At 45.0% G+C, this 26,526-nt stretch overlaps 1 protein-coding gene across 1 annotated transcript in view; it reads left to right on the forward strand.

Annotated features, from left to right (window-relative positions):
- The window catches only part of ITPKA (inositol-trisphosphate 3-kinase A), a 94,158-nt gene that overhangs the window by 53,515 nt on the left and 14,117 nt on the right, over positions 1-26,526 (forward strand). Inside the window, exons 2-3 of the mRNA XM_066608422.1 lie at positions 6,425-6,515; positions 18,966-19,179. Of these exons, the coding sequence (XP_066464519.1) occupies positions 6,425-6,515; positions 18,966-19,179 (305 nt within the window). The remainder of the gene's footprint in view (positions 1-6,424; positions 6,516-18,965; positions 19,180-26,526) is intronic.

Raw genomic sequence — 26,526 nt, forward strand, 5'->3', positions numbered from 1 at the left:
GTAATACAAAGTCTGGACAGTAAGGTAAGTTGTACTTTGTTCTGCTTCAAAAGGTTGGCTGGTTTGGAAAACCCATCTTCAACTACCCATTAGGGAACTCTTGCTTTAAAGCAGTGTTTCTCAACCCCAATAGTCAAGTACCCTCGGCAGGTCATATATATTTAGGATTTCCTTAGTGATGTAGTTATTGTCCGTGCCTCGGAACTTGCCAGAGGTGTTCCCCCTCTAAGGATATCTTCACATCATAACCTGTTAAAGGGAACTTGAAAGACTGGACTTCAAAAACTGTGTCCTAGAAGACCCATCACTTGTGTACATTAGTCAGCTGATATCAGTAAGGAACATCTAATGCTTCACTTCCTCTTTGGTGGCGCTCTGGAGAAAATTAATACTTTATGCTAGTTCTCTTAATGATCACAGCTGATCCTTCGAGGTCTAAGCAATAGAGCACCCCAGTATTAGAAAAAATTTACCTTTTGCAAAGTATGTTGTAAAGGTGATTTATTTTTTACTTTTTTTTTAGTCTTGTGACTCTTAGGTTTTTGAATTCATGTTGCTTTCTTGTTATTTCAAATTGGAGTGGATATAAGTTAATTTTGTAGTTTTTTTTTTTTTAGAGAAAATGGTCAGAAATAAGAAAAAAAAAAATTCCAAATTTTTCCTTGCTGGCCTGGCGATTGATCTGAAGCTGGATCCATGGTAATTGACTAATCGTCACTCCAGCATCTACTTTAAATGGCGTTATCTTGATCACCCAAACTAATTAGTTTGGGCTTAACCTAAAACGTTTTTGTAGAATTGGATATTGTGAAATGAAATTGACCTATTTAGAGGTGGTTGGTTGAGAAATTGCTTTAAAGAAGACCAATGGTGGGTTGGGGGGGGGGGGTTCTTGCACCGACACAACGTATCACCTATGTGCAGGGTAGGTGATAAGTGTCTCTGATTGGTGAGCTCCAATTGCTGGGCCTCTCACTATCACACGGTCCCCCCTCATGAATAGAGCATAATCTGAGCATGCACACTGCCGCTTTATTCGGCATCATCCGCCACAACAATCAGTGGGATCACAGCAAGTTGCAGCACTAAATCCCAGCAGACGCGGAAGGGTAAGTATATGTCAATTTGTTATTTTAATGAAGGCAACGCTGTAACCAGACAACCCTTTTAACAAAATATTCTTTAAGGGAAAGTCAAACTGCCCTCATACTTAGGGCTCCTTCACACTACCATGTTTGTACAGCGTATTCCATGCACGGGTTTTGCGCATAAAAATAGGCTGTACCAATCTGCCATAGACTCCCATGCTGCTTGACTACACATTTTGCGCGAAATACGCACACAATAAAGATTACAGCATGTCGGTACATATTACGCGTGCATGCATGGTAAGATAGTGTATGGCAATCAGTGCCCGCAGCAAGTACCATTGCGTTCCTGCTGAGTTCCTGCACGACTGTCACATACGGTCGGCATGCAGCAAATTACTTTCATTTGCAGCCAGCTTGATCAGATTATCATTCAATCCTTTTGCAATTCACCAATAAATGTATCATGTTTATGACGGGCTATGTGTAACACAATGCATCTGCAGACTTGCTTATACAAACTGAATATTGGTGCTTGAAGATGGCCATTTATTTCTTAGGACACTGGTCACTATACATGCCTTACAAGATACCGGCAAAGATGGATAATATTTCCTCAGGGGATGTCGGTCATGTAAGACTGTGATTATTCCATTCTCAGGGTCATGACTAGGCTGCACCACATGGCATCAAAGAGGAAGACATGTGAGAAATCTTACATAAAATTAGGTTGCACTTACAAGAATACCAGGGCTTCAGCCACTACAAATACCCGAATGCAGAAGTACACTGTGTACATTCACATGCTTCATGTGTTAAGGGGTTAAGAGATGGGAAGAGGAATTACTGGTATCAGTATTAGCGGAGTTCCTACTTTATATAATAGCGGGGATGTTGCAAACAACTCTAACCTTGCCGAAGAACGTGACTCACAGCTGGGAGCGCACATTACGTGCGCCTTCTAATGTGTAATGACTATTTCATGTTTGTGCTACAGTATCATGCCTGTTTATTCAGGACCTGCAGGACGTGGCTCTATTAGGTTATGCAGACGTCTAGTCTATTCGACAGCAGAATTACAGCGAACCTAGTCCGTTTGTGTTGCAGCAGGCTGAAGGGTGCGGCTGGGTGTATGGCAGACGTGTTTTTATTCAGTTTTATACGGTTCTACAAAAAGTAGTCGGACACCTGAGCAAGAATCAAAACTAGTATTTACTTAATAACACTGGATACATCTTCTGTATGCAAGCTTGTGCACAGAAAGCTGTCCTGGCTCACATTAAAGGGGTGGTCTCGCGAAACCAAGTGGGGTTATACACTTCCGTATGGCCATATTAATGCACTTTGTAATGTACATTGTGCATTAAATATGAGCCATACAGAAGTTATTCCACTTACCTGCTCCGTTGCTAGCGTCCTCGTCTCCATGGTTCCGTCTAAATTCGCTGGCAGCTTGCTTTTTTAGACGCGCTTGCGCAGTCCGGTCTTCTCCATTCAGCACGAGCCGCTTCAGTGTGCTCCCCGCTACAGCTCTTCTGCGCATGCGCAGACGAGCTGTCACTGCTCGGGAGCGCGCTGCAGCGGCCATTCTGTACCTTCCTCTGTTAGAGGAAGGTGCAGAAACTGGAGCTGCCCAGCGGAGAAGCCCAGCCCAGCCCAGCCCAGCCCAGCCTCCCAGGTAAGTGATTTGTGGGGGGGCTGCCGCTGCGCCGGGCTGCGCCGGGGGGGGGGGGGGGCTGTCGCTGCGCCGGGGGGGGCTGCCGCTGCGCCGGGCTGCCGCTGCGCCGGGGGGGCTGTCGCTGCCGCTGTGATGGGGGAACTAGCGCTAGGCCGGGGGGGCTGTCTCTGCGATGGGGGGGCTGTCGCTAGGCCGGGGGGGGGCTGCCGCTGCGATGGGGGGGCTGTCGCTAGGCCGGGGGGGGGCTGTCGCTGCGATGGGGGGGCTGTCGCTAGGCCGGGGGGGGGCTGTCGCTGCGATGGGGGGGCTGTCGCTAGGCCGGGGGGGGCTGCCGCTAGGCCGGGGGAACTAGCGCTGGGCTCCGGAACCTAGCGCTGGGCTCCGGGGCCTTCACCTGGGCTGAGGGTCTAGCGCTGGGGAGCCGGGGGCTGTCGTCTGGTCGGCGGCTGCGGGGCGTCTGGTCGGCGGCTGCGATGCGTCCGGTTGCCATGGAGACACAGCTGGCGGCGTCTCGGGAGCGCGCACGTCGGGCTGCAGCGAGCGACGGGGAAAGAGCCGGCGGCCATCTTGAGGAAACTTTTATAAGTTGCTGAAACGCTGGAACGGTAAGTACGAACCAGCTAGAAATGTCATTTACAGGGGGGCTTAGTAATGTGTACTTAATGGGGGGGACTGGGCAAAAAAAAAATTTAACTGCTTCCTCGAGACATCTCCTTTAAGTAAAAAAAAAAAGCTAAAAAAGTTTATTTTCAAAATTAGTATATTTACGTAATGGGGTTCCTCATTTTGTTTTGGACATATTGATATATGATTTGTATAGTCTTGGATTACAGGGCGCATATGGAAATTGTTTTGGTTGTCGTTGGCGGTGAGTCATTTTCTTTTTCATGTATATATATATATTTTTTACTTATTTCTGTAACTATTTTTTTAACATCTATGACCTTCATCGTGTCATATAGGACCTCTGGGGGACATTCGCATGGTCTTTTATTTTTTTATTCATACTTTTCCACTGTTGCAAGGGGCATCCATTTAAAAAAACAGAATAAACACAAACCCCCTTTGCCCAACTCAACCCTCTTCGCCCAAGTCTCCCCCATGCATCAGTCTCATATAAAGTCCATACGGGTTACTACTTCTCTTGCAGCTTGCATGTCACCCAGAACGCCAGTAGTTTTTGCGTTACAGAAGTTGTATATGAAAACAACTTCCTGTTCATCTCCTACTTATACATATGTACCAATTCTATACTACAATATAGCATGTTGTGACTAAGGTACTGGCAACAATCATGTATCAGACCAAAAAGATTGAAACAATTTGTAATTAATGCTTAGTACTTATATCGCTGTCACATTTATTCCAACAAGCAAGGCCTCTCTTTTGTATCAGTCCATCCACAGTTACATCCGATTGACCCAATTTTAATGATTAGCCCATTGGGATATTACTGATCAGGTTCAATGACACTAGCCCCGGAGTACTCAGCCATATCGAGCACGTGCTATACCAGTAGTACTTGTAGCTGTTTTATGTTTAGAATATATCCTTTTTCCCAGGGTAGTAACTTGTTGACGTTGTTTCTGAATTCTCCCAGTGTAGGGGGCTCATCTAGCCAGCGTTGTGCTATTAGTTTCCTTGCGATATTTAAGAGTCTCACCACTACAATCTGCTCTTGCTTCTCTAATGGCAGATCACTTACAAATCTGAGGACACATACTAGTGCTGTAAAATCCAGATTAACTTTGTGAATGTCCCCCAGAGGTTTTATATGACATCATGGAGGTCATAGATGTTAAAAAAATAGTTACAGAAATATGTTAAAAAATGTATACACTACCAATCAGAGAATACACCTCAGACCAATATCTGTTTAGCTTTGGACACATCATGTGTATCAGACCTGCGACTTGGGTTTTACAACATATACATACACGGTTATCCTTATCCTTATTTCGTGCAGGAAAGCAGGGATGTGATACACCCTATGTAACAGGTATATCTGTGATCTATGAGATTCAATCACATCATTTAGGGATCATCTGTAAAATTTCAACCCATTGCGAATCTTCTATAGGTCCAATATCTGCCTCCTACTTGCCCTTGCACGTATCGGGGGTCTGTAAATTTAAATGGCCCTGCAAATGAGAATATATCAGCAATATTTTTTCAGCTGATGATGACTATGTGCCTATAATATTAGCCAATGCAAAATTAGTTATCTTCACATCTGCGGAGACGAGACCTATTCTGTTTGATAGGCATGCCATAGCTGTAGGTATCTATAAAACTGTGCATGTGGCAGAGCATGATTAATTTACATCTGATCAAATGACTTCATTATTTCGCCAGACAACATTTGTGAGACATGTCTTATGCCTCTTTGTTTTCCACTGGTCAAAATCTTTTAAACTCATTTGCTCCCATTAATCAGGGAGCGCGGGCCCGTTTCAGACACAAGGGGAGGGGCACACAGTGTTGGCTGGCCACGATGAGACCACCGACTCTCATCCTCACCTCCATACTGGATAGAGGCAGTCAGGACTGGGGAGGAGAATAGCCGCTGCAGACCGCCTGCTGGATCGGGAATGACTAGTGAGTCAGACAGTCACAGAGCTACAAGTTCCACCCATTCCTGCCTCATCATCTGTATGAGCCTGTCTGTAAGCGGAAGCTCCCAATCTGCTGCTTCCAGGTACTGCCTGTGACCTCGCCTCCTCCATTCAGTCTACACATGCCCCCCTCCAGGCCTGGTTGTGGTTGCACACGCTGTGACCGCGATCGTTATGCTCCTGCCCTTATTAATCAAATAAGAATGCTTACCTGCCTGACCGGGTCACCACAAGCACATGCAATGTCTGAAGGTATAAAAAAATCTTATAATGTTTAGGCAAGATTACAATTTTGCGTTGGGTCGTATTCATAGCCATCCTTGGCCGGAGGTTGCACACCCCTGACTTAAACAGACTGTATGGAACCAAAATAACCACAAGCATAATTCTGTCTCTAGCATTGGCTCTCCCTACATCCCCCCTTAATCTCAACTACCCTAAGCTGTCCCTGTGATTGACTCTTTGTAATACTATTTCTGAGAACTTGATGGCACTAGAACTCAGACAAGAGGCTAAAAAAGCAAATGCTGGAATAACCTATCGCAGACAGAAACAAATAAGGAAAGAGTAGACAAGCCACAAACAGACTGGACCAGAAAACAAAGGCTTGATCTAGGTAATTAGAACAGAATGAGGAATGCTGGATAGAACACATGTTGCCACAGCTATCAACTGCACCACACTGCAGAAACCAGAACTATTTAAAGAGAGACTAACCAATCAGACACTCCTTTCTGTAAACAAGTGGGTCAGCTGATCCCTTCCAAAAGTTGAGCTGTGGGAAAAGTTGCATTTACCGCCGAGCCAACAGCAGCTTAAAAAGCAGGAGATAACAATGCAGCAGGAGACCTTCTGCTGATTGGAACAAGAACATGACCACCGAGGCTAATGATTGGCAGCCGCAGTCACGTGAGGGTTGAATGGCACGTGGCCGCTGATAATTACATTTCTTTTTGTAGATGAGTGTACTTTTCTCTAACTATTGTATCACATTATTTCTTTGTCTTCTATTATATAACATACATTCTCCCTCTTGCTTGCAGAACAAATCTTGGCAGAAGATCAGAACTATTGTGAACATTCCTGTTATTAGCCCTTTCAAGAGACGCTGGGTGCAGCTTGCTGGCCATACAGGTGAGTGTGCTGGAGATATAGTTCAACTTAGTAACACTATATTTCAGATTTACATCATGGATGAGAAGACGTTAGTGCGAAATGCTGTACATTTAGAGCACAGTGAACACTTGAACTCTGCTATTTCCGACGGTCCCATTGAAGCAGTCAGACCCCCATGTGCCACTTCAGGAAGTTCCATGAGGGTTGTGCTCCTCTCTGAAGCGCCTTACCGGTACACAGCTACATCTCTCATCATGGCAGCAAACCACAGCTCACTCTGATGCGTTTGGTATTGGAAATGCATCAGTAGAGTATCTGTGCCGTCATTTGCTGCCATAATAATTGTACCAGTATCTAATAAAGTTCTACGTTTTTAATTCTTCACAAATACTGGATGAGCTGGACCTTTTTTAGTGGTGCATATTCTACATTTGGTCGAATGTGGCTCGTGGTTTGTTCTTCTTGTGGCTGTGAGCTGTTTTTTTCCTCCCTTTTTTTCTACCTTATGATTTTAAGACATCAAGTCGTCAAGTTTATCCTGTTTCAGACCTTCCTGTTTAATTTACAGGAAGGCCCAGAGGAAGGTGAAACAAAGCCTCTTTTAGGCAGATGTCAAAAGGCAAGTTAACAATGCCTCACAGGGGACCAATTTCTTTCTCGCCCCAAAAAGATAGTCTGATAATTTCCCTGAATTAATTTAACATTATTCCCACTTTTCGTACCATTTTTGCGATTGCAATGCTTTCTGAGGGGGTTTTGACCATTCTTACTGTTAAAAATCCTTGTCAATGTTGATGACTTACCCCCGACATAAATGGATGTGAAGCCAAAAGTATACCACGAATTTCAGTTGAAACCTTACAAGTGATTTGGTTTGTGGAATTTTCTATTCAGGTCACAGTTTTTTACCTCTTGTTATGTACTCTAAACACGTTTGTTTTTGCAGCTGCTGCTTGGCATTGAGTGCTGTTTTGCTGCATTCTTTCACACTTATCAAAGTTCAATCTCCTCTACCATTTACCTTTCCTGGCTGTCACTGTGTCAGTTTCTTTCTGTAAAATATAGACATTTCATTTTTTTTTTTTTTACCAGGAGATGCACGTTTTGTCACTTAGTAAAACTAGATTAAACAGTATCTGAAACACTGTTTTTACTCCGGGGATTTCCTTCCATAAACAGCACTGTGTACAGTATATGTGGCTGCAGATGATAAGAGAGGTAGCGCGGTACGAGCTGGAGTATTCTGTCTGCTGAGATGTCACCCGCACCATTCTGTTACATTTCTCAGGTGAAAAAGTGTAATATGTCATTGCACTGATAAGATTAGCAAAAAGCCGTGTTAGGCTGGGTTCCCACAGGGCGGAATCCTGCTGGAAATCTCGCGTTTTGACTGCAGTGAAAAAATGCAACATTTCCGTCGGGAAAGCGTTGCTTCAAAACCCGCGGCACTTAGCCGCGTGGTTTTCCGTTTCGGCCGGCGCTCCCATAGAGGACAGTGAGGCTGCAACGGAAAAAAAAATGGACATGCTGTGGCCGGGGAGTCCACGCCGCAGCGCCAGCTTTGCCACGATGGATTGGCTGTCCCATGTGGACCAGATTCTTTACAAAAATTAGCGGCCGCAGGCAGATTTGCTGCAGCGAAATTTCGGACGGAATTTCCGCTGCAGACCCGCTCTGTGTGAACCCAGCCTAAGGGTAGTTTCACATTAGCGGTGGGGATTCCATTTTCCTGCTGCGGTTAGGGAGCAATAAAGGGGGAATCCCCTGGCCAAACTGGTCCGTGTTATGACAGAACCAAACAACGCAGAAAGGACCCCATTGACTATAACGGGGCTTGTCGTTTTCCGCCCTGCTGCTGAACATTTTACTGGAAAAAAGCGCTCCATGCAGCGTTTTTTTTCCAATATTTTGTACCAGATCTGCAACGGAACCTCCAACCCGAGGTTCAACACAAGTGTGAATCCACCCTTAGGGCTTAGTCACAAGGGGCGTTTTTACGCACGTAAAAACGTTTGCACTGCGTGCGTTAAAAGAAACCCGTGACCACGACCATTAGCACCCATATGTTCTATATTTGGTGCTCACGCGTTTTTTTAACGCACACGGTGCAAACGTTTTTACGTGCGAATAAACACATGTAATTGTTCTCAGCAAGAGAAACGACGTAATCTTGTAGATATGATACCGGAACTGAAACATCTTCTGAAGAAGTTGGCACAACTGGACAGCGACATTTTCTTTCTAACCAGATGCAAGAAGGAACATCTAATTCCCAAAGGACTCTGCCTAAAGAACCCAACTCTGCATGCTCTACTGGCTAACACGGTACCAGATCTTTGTTTTCATTAAACACATGTAAAAACGCCCGTGTGACTGAGCTCTTAAAGGGACCGTCACCTATATTTTTTGTACCTATTAGAACAGATACTGATAAATTTTCTTTATCTATTCTGTGTTTTATTTTCCGATGGTAGATTTTGAAATTGTATTTTCTGTACATGAGTATGGGGACAACTATCTTGCCTGGGCTACTGTTATTGGCATTTACAGATATGCTTTATAGCATTCAAATGGATGTAGGAACTTATAGCCTGGAGATGGTCATTGACTTCTATGCGAGAATGTTGTGGCCACGCTCCGTGAGAGGTCATTGTACAGGAAGGGGGGTACCATTCACTTCTGCGCCTAGCCTCCAATGTAATTTCTGTTGTTTGGCTCTATCCTTGAAACTGATCAAGGGAAATATCAAAACTGATGGGTCTGGCACATGGAAAGAAGCAGAGTAGATAAAGCGCTATTAACTTCTGTACCTAGCATTCTGGGTCATTCTGCAACCAGCATCCGGTGTTCATCGACTTCTATAGGAGAATATTGTAGGCATGCTATGTGATTGGTGCAGAGGTCATTGTGCAGGAAGGGGAAATATATAAAGCATCATTCACTTTTGGGCCTAGCCTCCAGTGTCATTTCTGTTGTTTGGCTCTATGCTTGGAGCCAATTAAGGATAATATCAGAACTGCCGGATGTGGCACATGCATGGGCAGCCCTAAGTGGACCCCATTGACTACAATGGGGTCTGTCCAGGTTTTGGCATGCCAGATGAAATTTTTACCAAACAAAATGTTATGTTTCCTAGGATTTCCTGCCAGATCTGTGCATTATGACTGCCTTCCAGCTTCGATGTTTGCAGAGTGTAGCCCATAAAGGAAGTGACATGTTATATGCTTACTTGGTGGGTATATAAGGTGTGCAATAGACTGTCTGCTCACATATCAGTCGTTGTTGTCTTGGGTAAAAGGGACGATTTATCAGAGCTGATTATTGGCTTTCAGGCCAAGTGTGGCAGTGTTCCTCAAACAGTGCAGTATGTGAACTGTTCACAAGCTGTTGTGGTGAAGGTGCATTGTGGGTGGACAATAACCAATGTGGAAACTGCAGAGCACTATGTGCCAATGATGTGAGAGGTGAACATCGGCTACAAAGGTGCATAAGGGGTGATCAATATGCTGCAGTGGAGCAGCTCACCATGAAAATAAACCAAGGGGCTACCAGACGGGTGTCTAAAACAACAGTTCAGCGACTCCGACTGCGTATGGGGTTCCAAAACATTGTTACTGCACCTATGCTAACAAAGGTACATTGAAGGAAAAGCCTTCAGTTTGCAAGTCAGTATCAGAATTGGACTACCACTGATTGGCAAAGGATTGCCTTCTCCGATGAGTCACGTTTTCTGCTTCATCCAACGGATGAATGATGGTGTGTCAGGTGAGAAACATCAGAGAACAAACACTCTGAAACCATTGCAGGAAGAACACAAGCTGGTGGCAGTAGTGTTATGGTCTGGGGTGTATTTGTGGGCATTCTCTGGGGTCATACATCCACGTGGAAGGCACTCTGAGCCCATTTGGTTATGAATCCATCCTTGCAGCTCACGTACACCCATATATACCGCTTGTCTTCCCTGGGGCAAATGGGATCTTCCAGCAAGATTATGTGATATGTCACTTGGCTAGGAATATCTGACAGAGGTTGGAAGAACATGACTGAGACTTCCAAGTACCTCCTTAGCTCCCTAATTCCCCAGACTTGAACCCAAGTGAGTCTCTGTGTAATCCCCTTGATCGTTGTGTTCGCTCTGTGGATCCTCCCCCCTGTCCCCTGCAACAACTATGGAACACACTGCAGTCTGCATGGCTCTAGATACCTGAGAAGATCTGATAGCACCTTATGGAGTCACTCCCAGGCTGTCTAGCTGCTGTCTGTGTGGCCCATGGCGGTTACTCTGGGGGATATTACCCGGTGGTCATAATAATGTGACTTGACTCAGTAGATGTCAGCTTTCATTGTTATCCTCCCTGTGATGATCATGAGATGACTGCTGAAAAGTTTTCTCTATTGATCAGGAAGTGTCAGACTGTTATTAGTCTGAGGGTGCATTCACACAAACATATATCGGCTCGGTTTTCACGCCGAGCCGATATACATCGTCCTCATCTGCAGGGGGGTGGGTGGAAGAGCCAGGAGCATTAACTGAGCTCCCGCCCCCTCTCTGCCTTCTCTCCACCCCTTTGCCCTATTTGCAATGAGGAGAGGCGGGACAGGGGTGGGGCTAATTTGCAGGAACTTAGCCCCACCAAGGTCCCACCTCCTTTCATTGCAAATAGTGCAGAGGGGCGGAGAGGAGGCAGAGAGGGCGGGAGCTCAGTTCCTGCTTCTGGCTCTTCCACCTCCCCCCCCCCTGCAGATGAGGACAACGAATATCGGCTAGGCGTGAAAACCGAGCCAATATACGTTCGTGTGAATCCAGCCTTAGTGGTCAATGTGAAAATTGCAGGATTTTAGGAATTTTTCAAAATATATAGACATTTGAAAAATGTATAAAGCAACAAAAAAACCTTGAAAAGCTGTTTTTAACAACATGTCTTTTTCTGATGTCACTTTCCTGCTTGACTATGTAGCAACCTTACAGCCTTCAATAACACTTCTCACCTGAGACATCCACCTGTGTTGTCGCTACCATTGTGTTAATCCTTTTTATGCTGAGCTCTTACTGTTTCTTACAGATTAAGATTAAAAGCATTGGGGAGCACCTGCAATTTCATGGCTCTAACCTTGGCAGCTGGTTAATGATTTACTCTCATACAAGTCGTACTTAGGAAACCAAGGCAGTTAATCTACAATAAAGAATAAAAACATCAGAAGCCAATCATTAGATTAAAAAGTGCGACATTAAAAATAACTATATCCTTGACCCTGCTCAAGGATGGAACAGGCTTTTTCATAGCCTTATTCTACCCCAAACTTGAAAATTCAAGTGTCACTGCAGTCGACCCCAATATCCCACTGTATACCATGTCACACTCGGAGGGGCCGGGAAGGTCAGATACGGGGAGCTGTTTAATGGGGTCTGCTGTACCTATCCCTGTGACTATCACATGGAGCGACAGTGTGGTCACCAGCCTGTTTGCTTCTTTAGTAAGAAAGCATTGACACTGCACTTAGGAATGAAAAGTGGATTTTGTTTGCCCCTCCAGTCTTAGTCCAGGCCCACAACAGCGGGTCAGATTCCGCATGCGGAGATTTCGGCTGTGAGCTTGGCGGGTGACCCTGCGTATCTCCTACCGCGGCGGCTCGCAGGCGGTCATGCGCAGTACAATTTTGTTTGTTCAGTTGTATTTCCTGCACCATCGCTTAGCGATGACACAGGTACCTGCAGCTCATACGAAATGTTAATTGTGCGTTGGCTGCGGGTCGGATATCTTCATTGACATCAATGGGGGGCATCCGCGTGGATTCCTTGGCAAAATAGAGCATGCGGCGATTTTTCTTCCGCTCGTGGAATACACAATGTGTACATAAAATGTACATGTCTACCTTAAAGACAGACTGTTAACACTGCAAGTTCTTTAAAGGGGTTGTCTTGTTACCATATGATTTTTTAATGACAGGTATACAAGTGTTAAAATAACAAAACCAACAGTACTTAATGGTCCTCAGCTCCGGCAATCCAGTGCTGAAGCCCCATGGTCTTCTTGGTCTTTGTGTTCGAACGGCTACCATCTGACCTCTGTAGCCAATCATAAGCCACAGAGCCCAAGTGCAGTTCTCCTGGCATATCTGCTCAGATGCTGTGAGCGGATAGGCCAGGATAATGGCTTCTGACTGCTACGGTCTCTGATTGGCTGCAGTCGTCAGGTGGCAGCCGTTCCAAAACAAAGACTGGGAGGACAGTGGGGATGCAATGTTGGATCTCCAAGGCTAAGGTCCAGGAAATATTGCTGGTTTTGTTCTAACACTTGTGTACCTGTCCTTAAAAAATCATTAATAACAGCTGCATGCAGTGTGAAACTGATACGTACAAGCTCCAAGCTCCACTACTTAAAGGGGACTAAAAGAAAATTATAGGCAGGGAGTGGACTAAAATAATAACAAGCACTACTCACCCATTAAATGCTTCTCCTCGGGTCCAGAACAGCCTTACCCTGGTCCTGGAAGCTCCTGCCATTCATTGCTCATGTGATTACAGCAGCTAATCTATCTCTTTTACCTATGTACTTTATTGGGACTCAGCATGCAGTACCATTTAGGGCCACTGCACAATGTATGGAGCTGTCTGCTTCTGGGAAAAAAGAAACTCCATACATATAGACACTGGCCTAGGGGAAAAGCTGAGCACGGGAGTCCTGCCGATCCGCTATTGGTGACCTATCCTGAAGATAGGTCATTAATAGCCAGAAGTGGGAGAATCCTTTTAATAGAGAAAGATACTAAAGAATCAGGCACTAGAGGTGAACTAGAACTGTTATTTTTTGCTTTTAGATATAAAGCTGTGAGCTAAGCTCAATTAAGCAGTCATGCAATGTGCCACCAGCCAGAATAAGCTTCATATCAGATGTGCTTTATCTCGTATCAAGGCCACCTGCGCGATGTAGACGTGTGTTTGAGAATAGCTGAAGTGTCTGCCTAATAGATTTTAATGTTAAATCATTTCACCCATATCAACCAATTATACACTTCAGTTAAAAAAAAGAATTTTAGCTGTTAGTACGCTGAAGCAGAAAAACTACATCAACAATCACAGATTACAGGAACACTGAAGATGGAAAATTCACAAAATAGATAAAAAATTCCCAGCAATGCCTTCCTTAACTTCTCCTTTTTGTTGATCTTATTTTGTCATACATTACAATTAAATATCAGCCATCTCTCCCCTCCCTTTTCTTCAAAATCCTGTGTTTATTTGTGAAACAACTGGCTGCAGCAGGAGCCTCTCCCCTCTTAGTACTAAACCTCATTCCATTGTTAAGCCATGCCCCTTGGTTGTTACACAGGAGGGTAACCCCCCCTCTGTTCTCTGCACTGATTGTTTCAGGGACATTGAGGAAACGCTGCAGATTTGCAAATACTTCAGTAATTTCCTGTTTACATTTATCTTTTCTAGGGTTAATGTGCTCTTAAAGGGGTATTCTGGCCTTTTTTTTAACTGATTACTAGAGATGAGCGAACGTACTCGGTAAAGCACTACTCGTCCGAGTAATGTGCTTTATCCGAGTACCTCCCCGCTCGTCCTGAAAGATTCGGGGAGCGCCGCGGAGCGGCGAGCTGCAGGGGAGAGCGGGGAAGGAACGGAGGGGAGATCTCTCTCTCCTTCTCTCCCGCCCGCTCTCCCCTGCTCCCCGCCGTAACTCACCTGTCAGCAGCGGCGCTCCCCGAATCTTTCAGGACGAGCGGGGAGGTACTCGGATAAAGCACATTACTCGGACGAGTAGTGCTTTACCGAGTACGTTCGCTCATCTCTACTGATTACCTATCCTCTGCATAGGTTATCAGTAGTTGTTGGAGGGAGATCTGACATACAGAATCCCTGGGTTCATCAGGTGATTGCCTGTCCCACTGTCAGTGCAGTGGGGCCGGACGTCGTGGACTGGGAAGGAACTGAGTTCTGGCGTCACTCCCCTTGAAATCAGTGGGAGCGCCGCGCTTCTAGTACATTTCCGCTCCTGTTACGGACAGGTATAGGGGTTTGTGAGACAGTAATATTTCTTTTCATGCAGCCCTTCAGCAGATGCATGATATTTTACTCTAGTTTGTTGTGTGGAGCTCAGTGGGTGGGTAATGAGGAAATGAGATTCAGTCACTCAGCAGCATATTATTGGCAGCGTATTTTTTTGCCGATACGCAGCAGCCACCCGTGTGGATGGCAGGAATTAATGTGACTGCGAATTATGATCGGGACTTGGCAAATCTTCATTCATGCAGTTATATGGGTGAACATACAAACGCATACAGTCGTGTGACTGAAGCCTAAGGGCGCCTACCCACTGGCGTTGCCGATTTTCGTGCGTGAAAAACGCAGCGTTTTTCGCGGCGTTTTTCGTTAATTTCCATTGACAATCATGGGTGCATTAAGAGAAAAATAAGGAGACATATGCAACTGACAGTTCCTATGTGAAAAATTGCAACGAAACGAAAAAAAACCCCAAATGGACAAGAACACATTCTATGCTAATTGCTTTTCAGAAAAAACGCAAAACGCAATTTAGCATCGCAGGAAAAAAAATCGCCAGTGGGTAGGCACCCTAAGGGCAGTGTTTTTTAATAATAATGTTATATAAGGAAATTGCTAATTACATAATTCCCTAATTCAGGATCATTACAAAGAGGCTTGTACAAGTCACACACCTGTATTCGGCGGGCAAAAATCACAAACTCTATACAAAAAAAGTTATTAAAAAGTGGTGCATTTTCGGTTACACTTTTAGCGCCAACCCCCACTAATCTTTTGTTGATTGTTGCATTAGTGAACAGAGCTGCTCTGTGCCGGAAGTACACAACTCTGTACTCTATGAACTGACCCTAAATTGTACTGCAGGCTCTCTCGCTTTCACTTAAATTAATGGATCATCAGAAAAACAAATTCCAGAAAACCCTTTAATGTTTAATCAGTGAGGGTTCAAGCACTCAGGACCACTGACGATCAGCACAATGAAGGGGTCGCAGCGCATGTTATGCACACAGTGTAGTAATGCAGTACCTGAGATAGCCATTAGGGGGTTTATGGGCAGATTGCATGCAGAAATATCTGGTAGAGAAAGGGTTGGTTCTGCCAGTTAACCAGCAGACACCTGTGTGGGTGTGCGCGCGCAGGTCAGAAGAACTCTAGACTTGCTGTCTATTAGGGGCTATTTACTGGACCTCTGTGGTGAGAGAGAGCGCCATGAGTCTGACAGGGTAACAGGCCCCCTATTCTGACACCCTGGATGGGTATGAGTTATATGTGTTTGATATTGTTGTGTTCCAGTGGTTGTATCAGAATTTGAAGCTATTCCTTATCCACAGCATATGGGATAACTTGCAGATCGGTGGGGGTCTCACCACTGAAATCCCTACTGATCTCAAAAATGGAGTTCCTGTGCCCCCTGCCGTCCTCACTGTGTGGTTACTGCACCCCTTGCAGTGAGGAGGAGACTGACTAGAGTGCTGGTCATGCTAGCTCACTAGCGCTGGGCGGCAGCCGGCACATCGCAGTGCAGGGGGAGAAGACTCCAGATGGGTGGGTATAAAGTCAATACTGGGGCACGGGTCGCATCCCGCTGTGAGAATTCTCACAGCGGGATCCGACATGGCCGTGTGCAGGTGACCAGAGCCTTGTAAAAGGGTGCAGCATGGCCTTAGAAGTTCCGAAGAACGTGATGTTGCAAATGTTTTGCAGGGTGTGTCTTTTGCAAAGGCATGTGCTGGAAATGACCCAGTATACAGAAATGCTATAATGGTCATGCAAGGTCATGTGATGTGCATAGTATGTCTCTTTTGCAGGAATATGCAGGACATTCTGCTTAGTTTTTGGAGCTAGATTACCTGTTGGGAGTAGATCAAATGGGGGCCTAGAGGCCATGTTAACTAGCAACAATGACATTATGCTGTGTGATGCACTGGATGTTACTTGGGGCCCTTTTACACAGACCCATAAATCATTGAGATTCCAGCAAGAATCTGATATATCGTTCGGTGTAAATACACGTCCCGACTGAACGATGAGCAAAAATTTGTTCTTTTCTTGTTTGTTGTTCATTTTTTTAATACATAAAACTGAACAATGTATCAACCTGTGTAAGCAATCAGGTATTCATCAATGAACGGCTGCCTGTTTATGGTGAATGGAGGTGGGCGGAACATCCTCCGCCTCCATTCCCTGAGCGCTGCTTGTTCCTGTATAAAAGCACAGGAATGATCATCGCTGGAACGGCCTGTCAGCCATCTGCACCTGACAGCTCGTCCCGTGTCATAGGGCCCTTTCTTTAACCCAACAGACGTTCCTGCAGTGAATGTCTTGGATAGAAGTGTTGGGGTTACTAATAGCCACCAGTAGGTCCTTCACCTAGAAGAGATAGAGGTGTCTGCTGTAACTACCTTAGTAAATGTGCGTTTAGACGGAAGGATTATTGTTCCAAAAATCGTTCAAACAAAAGTAAACAATAATTGTTCAGTTTAAATGCAAGCCACTGAGAGTCGTGCGCTTTACGTTTTGTCGTTCAGTTTCAGCCGGCATAAACGTTATCATTGGCTCCTTGGCTCCTCGATGCGTTTTAAAAACTTGGAATGTGGAAAGACTGAATGATAAGTTCACGATTCCCAACAATGATTTGACTGTCTAAACAGACTGCCCAAGTGCAAACGAGCTGGTGATGACGTTACAAGCTTGTTCGATCGGGCAATCGAGAATCCTGAGGTTCCCAGTAAGGAGCATTACTGAACCCTGCGAGCTGGTGATTGAACAGGACGTCGAGTCTGCTGCGGTACACACTGAGGGCTTATTCAGACGACGATATATCGGCCGCGTATTCACGACGGCTGATATACGTCGTCTCTCTCTCTGCAGGGGGAGGAGGCTGGAAGAGCCAGGAGCAGTGCTCTGAGCTCTGTCCCCCTCTCTGCCTCCTCTCCACCCCCTCTCCACTCCTCTGCACTATTTACAATGAAGATAGGCGGGGTGGAGGCGGAGCTAATTCATCAAAACTTAGCCCCAGCACTGCTCCTGGCTCTTCCAGCCTCCTCCCCCTGCAGAGAGAGACGCCGTATATCGGCTGGGAGTGAATACCCGGCCGATATACGGTCGTCTGAATAAGCCCTGAGGTTGTCAATTGAGGTTGTTTTCATCTCGCATGCAAAGTGAACTCTGACGTAGCTGAAGTCTATTATGAGATATTGTTGCTAGCTGACCAGACTAGGCATACAGCTGCTGAGATTTGTGCAGCTGAGCTAAACTGCCACATTGAAACGAGTTTAGGTTTTGAAAACACCTGTGTGGGTAAGTCTGCAGGGCACAAAAACTTTAGACCTGCTGTCCACCAAGGGCCATTTGCTGGTCTACTGTGGTGAGAGAGAGCCACAAGTCTGATAGGGGAAGATGCCCCCTAGATTGACACCCTAGATGGGTTTTAGTTATGGATGCTTGATATTGCTGTGTTAAGTCACTGGGCCTTGTTAGCTAAGGTACAGGATCCAGTATAGTTAATGGCCAGACGGCCAGGTATTGTTTTCATGCCATGTACACTGATGCCAATAACAACAGTGTGAAGATTCTTGTGTTGTGATGCAAATAAACACTGAAAGTCATTTCTTACTAAAATTCTGGTCTTGATGTGATTTCCTCATGTGCTGTCAGCTATCTGGTTGAGGAAAGATAGCGGTCCCATGAGCTAATAACCCCAAGTTATCACAACACGTGCAGTGGATCATCCTTGCTGCCAACATCGACTGGTACTGCAGCTCATTCATTGGTTATTTCAACAAACCTGGCATTCCTCTGATTGACATGGATCCTTATTAATCAAGTATTGACACCCTATCCTAAGAATAGACCGTGGACATTTGACTCCTGGAAAACCATTTTAAAGTCATGGTGTCCATCAGTTAAAGGAGAATCTACACTATTATTTCATTAGATTTACATAAATGGCAATTTGCTAATGTATTATTATAGTTACTTTCCCCCCTACCATGTAAGAGAGAAAAGCAGATAGTGGTTAGGGGGTAGCTTGGACGCAACTGTATAGATGTGGCCCCTTCCAATAGATTAGACAGTGAATTGATGTCCATGTCAATTGTATAAGATGTTAATGAATTGATTGAATTAACCCCTTCAGTGGCAGGTTTATAATTACCATGTCAGCGCAACAAGCCCCAGAGATTTTCCTGAGGTAATTCGAAGTGGCAAACGTGTACAGTGGCACAATAACTGTGTGTCCTGGCCAGCATTTCAGCACTAGAGCTGTCCACGGAAATCTTTCGTGGTTTAACTGCATGGTCAGTGCAGCAAGCCACGGAGATTTTCCGAGCGTGCCACTAAAGGGGTTAAAACATTCCTCATATTTCTTTAACTAGAAGCATCTGCTAATACTTTTTTTTTTCTTGTATGCACTCACACGGCACTTTTTAATGGTAACGCCTGAAATCTGTGCTTTGCAGGAAGTTTCAAAGCAGCCGCTGGGGGGACGATTCTAAAACGTTACTCTGAAAATGAGAAGAATTGCTTTGAGCTGCTGATGAGAGACCCTCTTGCCTCCTGCGTTCCCACTTTCCATGGGGTGACAGAAAGAGACGGGGAAAGTTATATCCAACTGGACGACCTTCTCAACAACTTTGATGAGCCTTGTGTAATGGACTGTAAGATGGGTGTCAGGTGGGTGTCATTAAATATAGATTTTTTTGTAGTGTATATTTTATTAACTCGTAAATGTCAAGTTCTTCTTTTCGGTATCCTTTTCCTGCCCACACAATGACATTTTAAAGACTTGCAACAGTTATTGAATAATGTGAATCAAGGCCATATATTATCTGCTATAGACAGGATCACCATAGTAACTGGATTAAGGGTAGAAGGGCAAGTAATGGTTCAGTTTTACTTCTTTTTTTGGCTGCTGTAGATATTTAGCATTTTTCTTGTCAAAAGCATAAAAAACAATATCTTGAGCTTTTTCTATTGACTGTAGAGATGAGCAAACGTACTCGTTTCGAGTAATTACTCGATCGAGCACCGCGATTTTCGAGTAGCTGGCTATTCGGGTGCAAAGATTCCGGGGCCGCCGGGGAGCGGGGGATGGCGGGGGGTAGCAGTGGGGAACAGGGGGGAGCTCTCTCTCTCTAACACGGCGCCCCCCCTCGAATCTTTTCACCCGAGTAGAGAAGTACTCGAAAATCGCGGTGCTCGAGTGAAAAAGGGGCGTGGCCGAGTACGTTCTCTCATCTCTAATTGACTGCGCACATTATAATACTTGTGGATTTTTGGTGCTACACTCCATTAGCCCGGACTAATCCCACCAAACCATTTTAATATGTTGTAACATGCTTGATCTTTGAAGGGTTGTCTGCTTTGAAATTCAATTCTGTTACAAGGGTTCCCAATCCATAGGATGATCCCAGGGTGACCTATGGCAGAGATCTCCAGGATTCCACTGTAATCCATTGAGGCAGGGTGTAATAAGATGACAGGCAAGGCACAATACCCTGAAATACATAAATATTGTAGAAGAGACCCCATGTTCAAGTCCAACTAGGAACTATAAAGAAATAAACATTAGAAGTTGAAAAAACAATCCTTTCCCAATTTTTTCCATTAAAAACTGAAGAAAAAATAAATGGAATTGCAATTCTTGTAGGTGAAAAGGTCTGAATGAATAAAATATATTGTTAGGTATCCCACATGGTAAACACCATGAAAAGAAAATGCACAATGCCAAATTTTCGTATTTTTGGTTATCTCTGATCCACAGAATAATAGAATAATCGAGGCCTAAAAAAGAACGGTCATGTAGACTCAAACAGCTGTTCCGGGACCTAGAATCCCGCGAAACAGCCAATAAAGCACAGAGGTCAGAAGCCCTACTAACAGGCATCATAAATATCAGGCACGAGATCTTGGCCATACTCGATCAGAACACCCTGAACGCAAGGGACAGATTTCGGGCGGGGCAATACGAGTATGGCAACAAGAATGGGAGGTGGTTGGCTAGGGCATTGCGTCCCCAGACCCCCCAAACAAACATCATGTCCATCCGTAGCCCCTCAGGGACCGAGGTTTGCGCTCCTAGTGAGATCCTAGAAACCTTCAGGGTTTACTACTCCAAGCTTTACAACATATCCCACCAGGGGGAGACGGATGGACATACTCAAAATGAGCCTACAGCGCAGTACCTGAATCTTCATGCACACACCACTATCTCAAGTGCTGACTCTGAAGCACTTGAGAGTAACTTATTGCCCTCAGAACTCTCTCAGGTTCTGCGCGACCTGAAATTGGGGAAGAGTCCAGGCCCGGACGGGTTCACACCAAGGTTCTATAAACTACTGGGAGGACAGCTATCGGAACTTATGTTGTCCGCCTTTAACGCTGTCACTTAGGGTTGCCCATTTCCTCCTCAGGCCCTGCAAGCCAACATAGCTGTGATCCTGAAGCCTGGAGGGGACCCTCTCTCATGTAAGAGCTATAGACCCATCTCCCTCATCAACAGTGACCTTAAAATATTCTCAAAAATGCTGGCCAATAGGTTAAATCCTCTTATCCCATCCCTTATTCAAATTGATCAAGTTGGATTTGTCCTGGGAAGGGAGGCCAGAGAGAACACGATAAAAACACTATCACTGATCAATAAAGCTCGGAGCTCCCATACCCCACTGTGCCTTCTCGCAGTAGATGCCGAGAAGGCCTTCGACAGGGTGAGATGGTCTTTCCTGGAGCAGGTGTTGAGGGAGGTGGGTCTGGGCTCGAGGGTCCTTTCCTGGATCATGGCCCTATACAGCAACCCCTCTGCGCGTATCAAAGTGAATGGTCTTCTGTCTGAGCCCTTCCAGATCCGGAATGGGACCAGACAGGGTTGCCCCCTTTCCCCACTCCTATACATCCTAGCAATGGAACCGCTGGCAGCAGCCCTAAGGAGTAACCCTGATATCCGGGGGATGCCAGGCGGAGGCGGAGAACAAAAAACTCCATTCTTGCAGACGACCTGCTTCTTTACGTTAGGAGCCCAATACGTCCCTGCACGCAATTTTAGAGGAATTAACAAGTTATGGGAAAATTAGTAATTTTAAGATAAACCCTCAAAAATCCGAAATACTCAACATATCTATACCATCAACGGAGGCCAACCTGTTAAGCGAGACATTTCCATTTATATGGAGAAAGGACTCCTTAAAATACTTAGGCATAAACATCCCAGCAAATCCGTCGGACACCTTTGAGCTTAACTACAAACCCCTACTCTCCATATTTGAATCAGAAACGACGGGTTGGTCCAAATTACACCTTTCTTGGTTCGGCAGGATTAACTCACTTAAAATGAATACCCTGCCCAGAATCCTTTACGTCTTCCAGACTATGCCATACGACATACCCAGGAGCTTCTTCACACTGTTACAGAAGGCAACAACAAGATATGTGTGGGGAAACCTTCCACCGCGAATTAGTTACAAGATTCTCACCCGACCACGGGCAGCAGGGGGGGCAGGCCTGCCAGACCTAGAACTCTACCACAAGGCAGCAATAGGGAAATGTATCCTAGACATACTCCATTACCCAGACATAAAAACATGGGTGACTTTAGAGACGGAAGAGAACAACCTAAACCTAGAGGGCGCATTCTGGATCCCGGGAAGAGTAGACTGGAGAGGACAGGGGGCCTCCCCCCTTGCCGTAACTCTCCTGGGGGCTTGGAACCGAATAATCAGGAGCAGGAAGATAATGAACATACCGGGTCCACTAACCCCCCTTTCTGGCAATCCCCAAATCTCCGCCACCCTAACAGTAACCGAATTGTCAATCATACCAGGCGCACCGAAGCCACTAGACAGAGAGGTCTGGGGACCAGGCGGTATGCGCCCACTGGGTGAATTAGTCGGGACACATAGACAAAAACCAGGTGCCTGGATGCAATACTTCCAGGTGAGGGACTACTTAGAATCGCTTGGGAATCCTGGGTCACTGAGCTCGGAGCTCACCCCATTCGAAAAGCTATGTGTGGGTCCTGACGCACCCCCTCACGCAATATCTCTGCTGTACGGGTTGTTGGTCGACGCGAAAATGGGAGAGACACGACCGCCATGGGATACGAGATGGGAGGAGGCATTGAACAGACGGTTCTCCGGAGAGCTCTGGAGCAAGACATATCAGATGACCCACAAGATGTCCATCTCTACCAAGGCACAGGAGCTCAATTACAAAATTGTCACACAATGGTATAGAATCCCGGAAAGGCTCCACAGAATTTTCCCAGAAGTTTCAAACACATGCTGGAGATGCTGCTCCGAAGTAGGAGACATGCTACACATCTGGTGGGCCTGCCCGTTGATTGCGCCCCTTTGGGGAGACGTTGCCAGGGTCTATGAGAAGGTCAGCAGATCCCCTATGGCTCTGACCCCCGAGATCGCTCTCCTCTCCATGCTTCCCGGCCCTGTTTCTAGGACCAAAAAAAGTCTTCTAGGCCACTTCATCATGGCCATGCGCCACATTATCTCCCAACACTGGAGACGTGGAGGAGCGATCCCGAGGACCACATGGGTGGAGGAGGTGGAACATATTAAATATATGGAGGACCTCCGGAACACCGAAACTGTGCAAAACCAATCAGCAGCTGGGTCTCGAGCTGTCTGGGTGGCCTGGATAGATTTCAAAGGCTCCCCATCATTCCTCAAATGGCTGGCTGACGGATCTCTACTCACCCTCCTGTTTCCTCTAATTTCTCTCTTCCCAGCATCAACATACGCTCAGCGAATTTATGAGACAGCCAAACCCTCTACCTTCTTCCCCCTCTCTCCCCCTCCCCTCCCCCCCTTTCTTCTTTCTTTTTCTCTTTTCTTCCCCCAACACTGTTTGGGGTATATCAATGTATCTGTTCGTCTGGTTCTGTTTCGTACATAATGTTACTTAAAATCTGCTTGCAATGTACATTGCTAAATTTAGAAGCGACGGTCCCTGAGTGGCGGGCATTGCGGGTGACTTCCTCAGAAGCTCATCAGTTGATACCGATAACTAAAAGTAAAGGTCATTAAGAGGAAATTGGGAAGCTCGGACCCCGAGGCCCACATAACGACACTATGGCCTAGGCGGGTACACCCTTACCCAATAAATACCTTGAATATTAAGCTCCCGATATATAAAAGGAAAAAAGTGGAGAGGCACGAACCCGCATTGGCCTGCGATCCAAACCGCACCACAAGAAAAGAGAACAACACCCTGTATGTTCAATTAGTATCCATTTTATTGAAATGTTGTATTGTTGGCATAGAAAATCAATAAACACATTTTGAAAGAATAATAGAATAAAACTAATCAAAAAGGTGAATATACTCCATAATAATACCAATAAAAACTACAGCTCGGCACTCAAAAAACAGGCCCTCACACAACTTTCCATCAACGGAAAAATGAAAAAGTTACGGGTGTCGGAATGCAGCGACAAAAAACTTTTTTTTTTCAGCGTTTTACTTTTTAAAAGGCAGTAAATTATAATAAACACCATACAAAAGGGTATTGCTGTTAGGCCCCCTGCCCACGGGCGAGGCAGAAAATCGCTAGCGATATTCCACCGCTGGGGAGCAGGGGAAAGAACTGTCAGTTCTCTGCAGTGAGCCCATCTGACAGATAGGCTTACCGTGGCAAATCACAGCATGCCGCAATTTGTGTCCCGCGAGTGGAGAATTGCTATGATTCTCCGCTTGTGGACAGCAACACTATGGAAAGCGTGCACTGCATTACTCGCGGGCGGATTATTATCCGTGGACAGGAGCCCATATTGTAGTGACCCACAGAATAAACTGAGCATCTTATTTTTGCATCAAAGTGAATGCCTAAAAAGCAATACCCAAAAAAGTCATAACTGCATATTTTCCCCCCATTTGTATAGTGCATTAAAAGAATATTCCTGTAAAATGAACAGGATAGGAGATAACCAGCTGACTGGGGCGTGTCCAACCACGGGGAATCCTCTGTGATCACTTGAAAAGGGGGGCTCGTGTTCCCCTGAGGCATTGCCATTAACTTCAGTCGGATTGCCAAAAACAATCGAGTTCAAGTGCTCGTCAATCTCCAATGCTTTCATTGAAAAGAATGTGAAAGGTGAAAATAGCTTGAATTCAGATGTTTCGACACTCCCATTGACGCAAATGGAGCAGTGACTAAAAGTGCATAGTGCAGCTCCATTAATTTTGACAGTTTTTCAGGGAAATACAGGACCCCCTGTCGCATATTATTATATTCCACAACACTTCTGCTTGATTCGCAACCTGATTGGTTGTTTGGGTTGGCTGATTCACAGTGATTAGTTGTTTAAGTTGGCTGATTCACAGTGATTGGTTGTTTGGGTTGGCTGATTCACAGTGATTGGTTGTTTAGGTTGGGTCGAGCAGAATTTTGGAATATAAAAATATGCCCCCTGGAGATCGTAGAGTTCCAGCAGTCAGAGCCCCACTAATCAGCTAGTCATATCCTATTCTGTGGGTAGGGGGTAACTTTATCTTACAGAAATATCCCTTTAGGGCTTTTACCCACTAGCGTTTTTTTTTTTTTTTTTTTTTAACGCTGCGTTTTTTTTCCCAATTGGACATTCTAATGCTAAAATCGCATCACACAAAAATCACAAAAGCACAAACTTGCAATCTTAACATTAGAAAGTCCCATTGCAAAAAAACGCAGCGAGAACACAGTGAGATGGAGATCGCAACGTTAAATAAAAACGCTAGTGGATAAAAGTCCTTAAATGGTTTTGTTTAAAAAAAAACAAACCAGTAACTCCTCCTGAAAAAAACAAGCTGTCATATACTAATGTGAACAGAAAAAAAAAAATGTATGGTCTTTCTAAGACAAGGATAAAAGAACTGAGAAATGGCTATGTGCTAAAGGAGTTAAAAATGCAGGCCCTTTAGGACTGTTTGCTTTCTGCTGTCTTCAGGGAATTTGTACTTCAGCAACAGGTGATATGGTACAATACCTATGAGAAGGTACCTGGTCATAGGCTGGTTTGGGGAGTATCCTTGTGCCTACTGCTATAGAACCATGGGTTAGCTGGGGATGACAGATTCATGCCAGTAAAATAAGCATATTACCTTTTAACCTCAAATTTCCAAGCATGAAATAGTTAAAGAACAAGTCTAATATCATATGAAAAACATCCCAGAGACATTACTTATATACATGAGCCAAAATATTTATGGTGAGATCTGAGAAAAAACAACCACACTCTTCAAGGTTCACTTCTGTATGATACCTTTGCCTTCTCTTTCCACTGTCAGAAATGGGAGGTATGATGGTATTTGGTGAGAAAACTTCAATTTCAGTTTAGTTTTCGACTGGGCCGTGTTCTTTTACTAGTGTAATAAAAAAAAATATTTCCCCCAAATCTTTGTCCAGATGGGTGTAAGACCTCATGCACATAGAATGGAGCTGCAGGGACTCTGTGTACTGCCACATGGTGCTCACTTGGTTACAGTATGTAAGGAGATATTCCCCCTTAAAAACACTGCTGCTCGGGGAGAATAGCTCTGCAACATGATGTCTGATGGGTCCTGTCATAGTTATATTTTCACTGGCTCGCTATGGAATTCTGCAAGAACAAAAAAAATCTGGAAAATCTTTTAAATAAAGGGGTGCTTTGCTTCAGGCAATCCTTACTAGGTTAGTAGGGTCCCTAGACAAGAAGTAGATAAAAAAGTGTCTGTCTGCTGGGAGCCACAGAAAACAGCTATTATCTGTGGGAGAACTGTGCATTTAATTTTCCTACAGCACCACAATAGGTGAAATAAGGTATTACACAATGTCCATTCACATTAATGGGTTGTCTGTGTAACTTGAGACAGGACAGGTTCTGCAGAAAATGATGCTTTTTGTAACCATCTTCACACTGGCCAAGAGATGAGGGTCCTGAACAGTGGACCACCCTCTGTTAACCCAGAATTCCCTTACATGCTTCTTAGTAACTCTGAAAATTGATACCTGTTTTATGGCATAACTATGGTTTTTAATCTACAGCATTAAATTGTT

This window comes from Eleutherodactylus coqui, chromosome 6 (assembly GCF_035609145.1).
Source record: "Eleutherodactylus coqui strain aEleCoq1 chromosome 6, aEleCoq1.hap1, whole genome shotgun sequence".
NCBI lineage: Eukaryota > Metazoa > Chordata > Amphibia > Anura > Eleutherodactylidae > Eleutherodactylus > Eleutherodactylus coqui.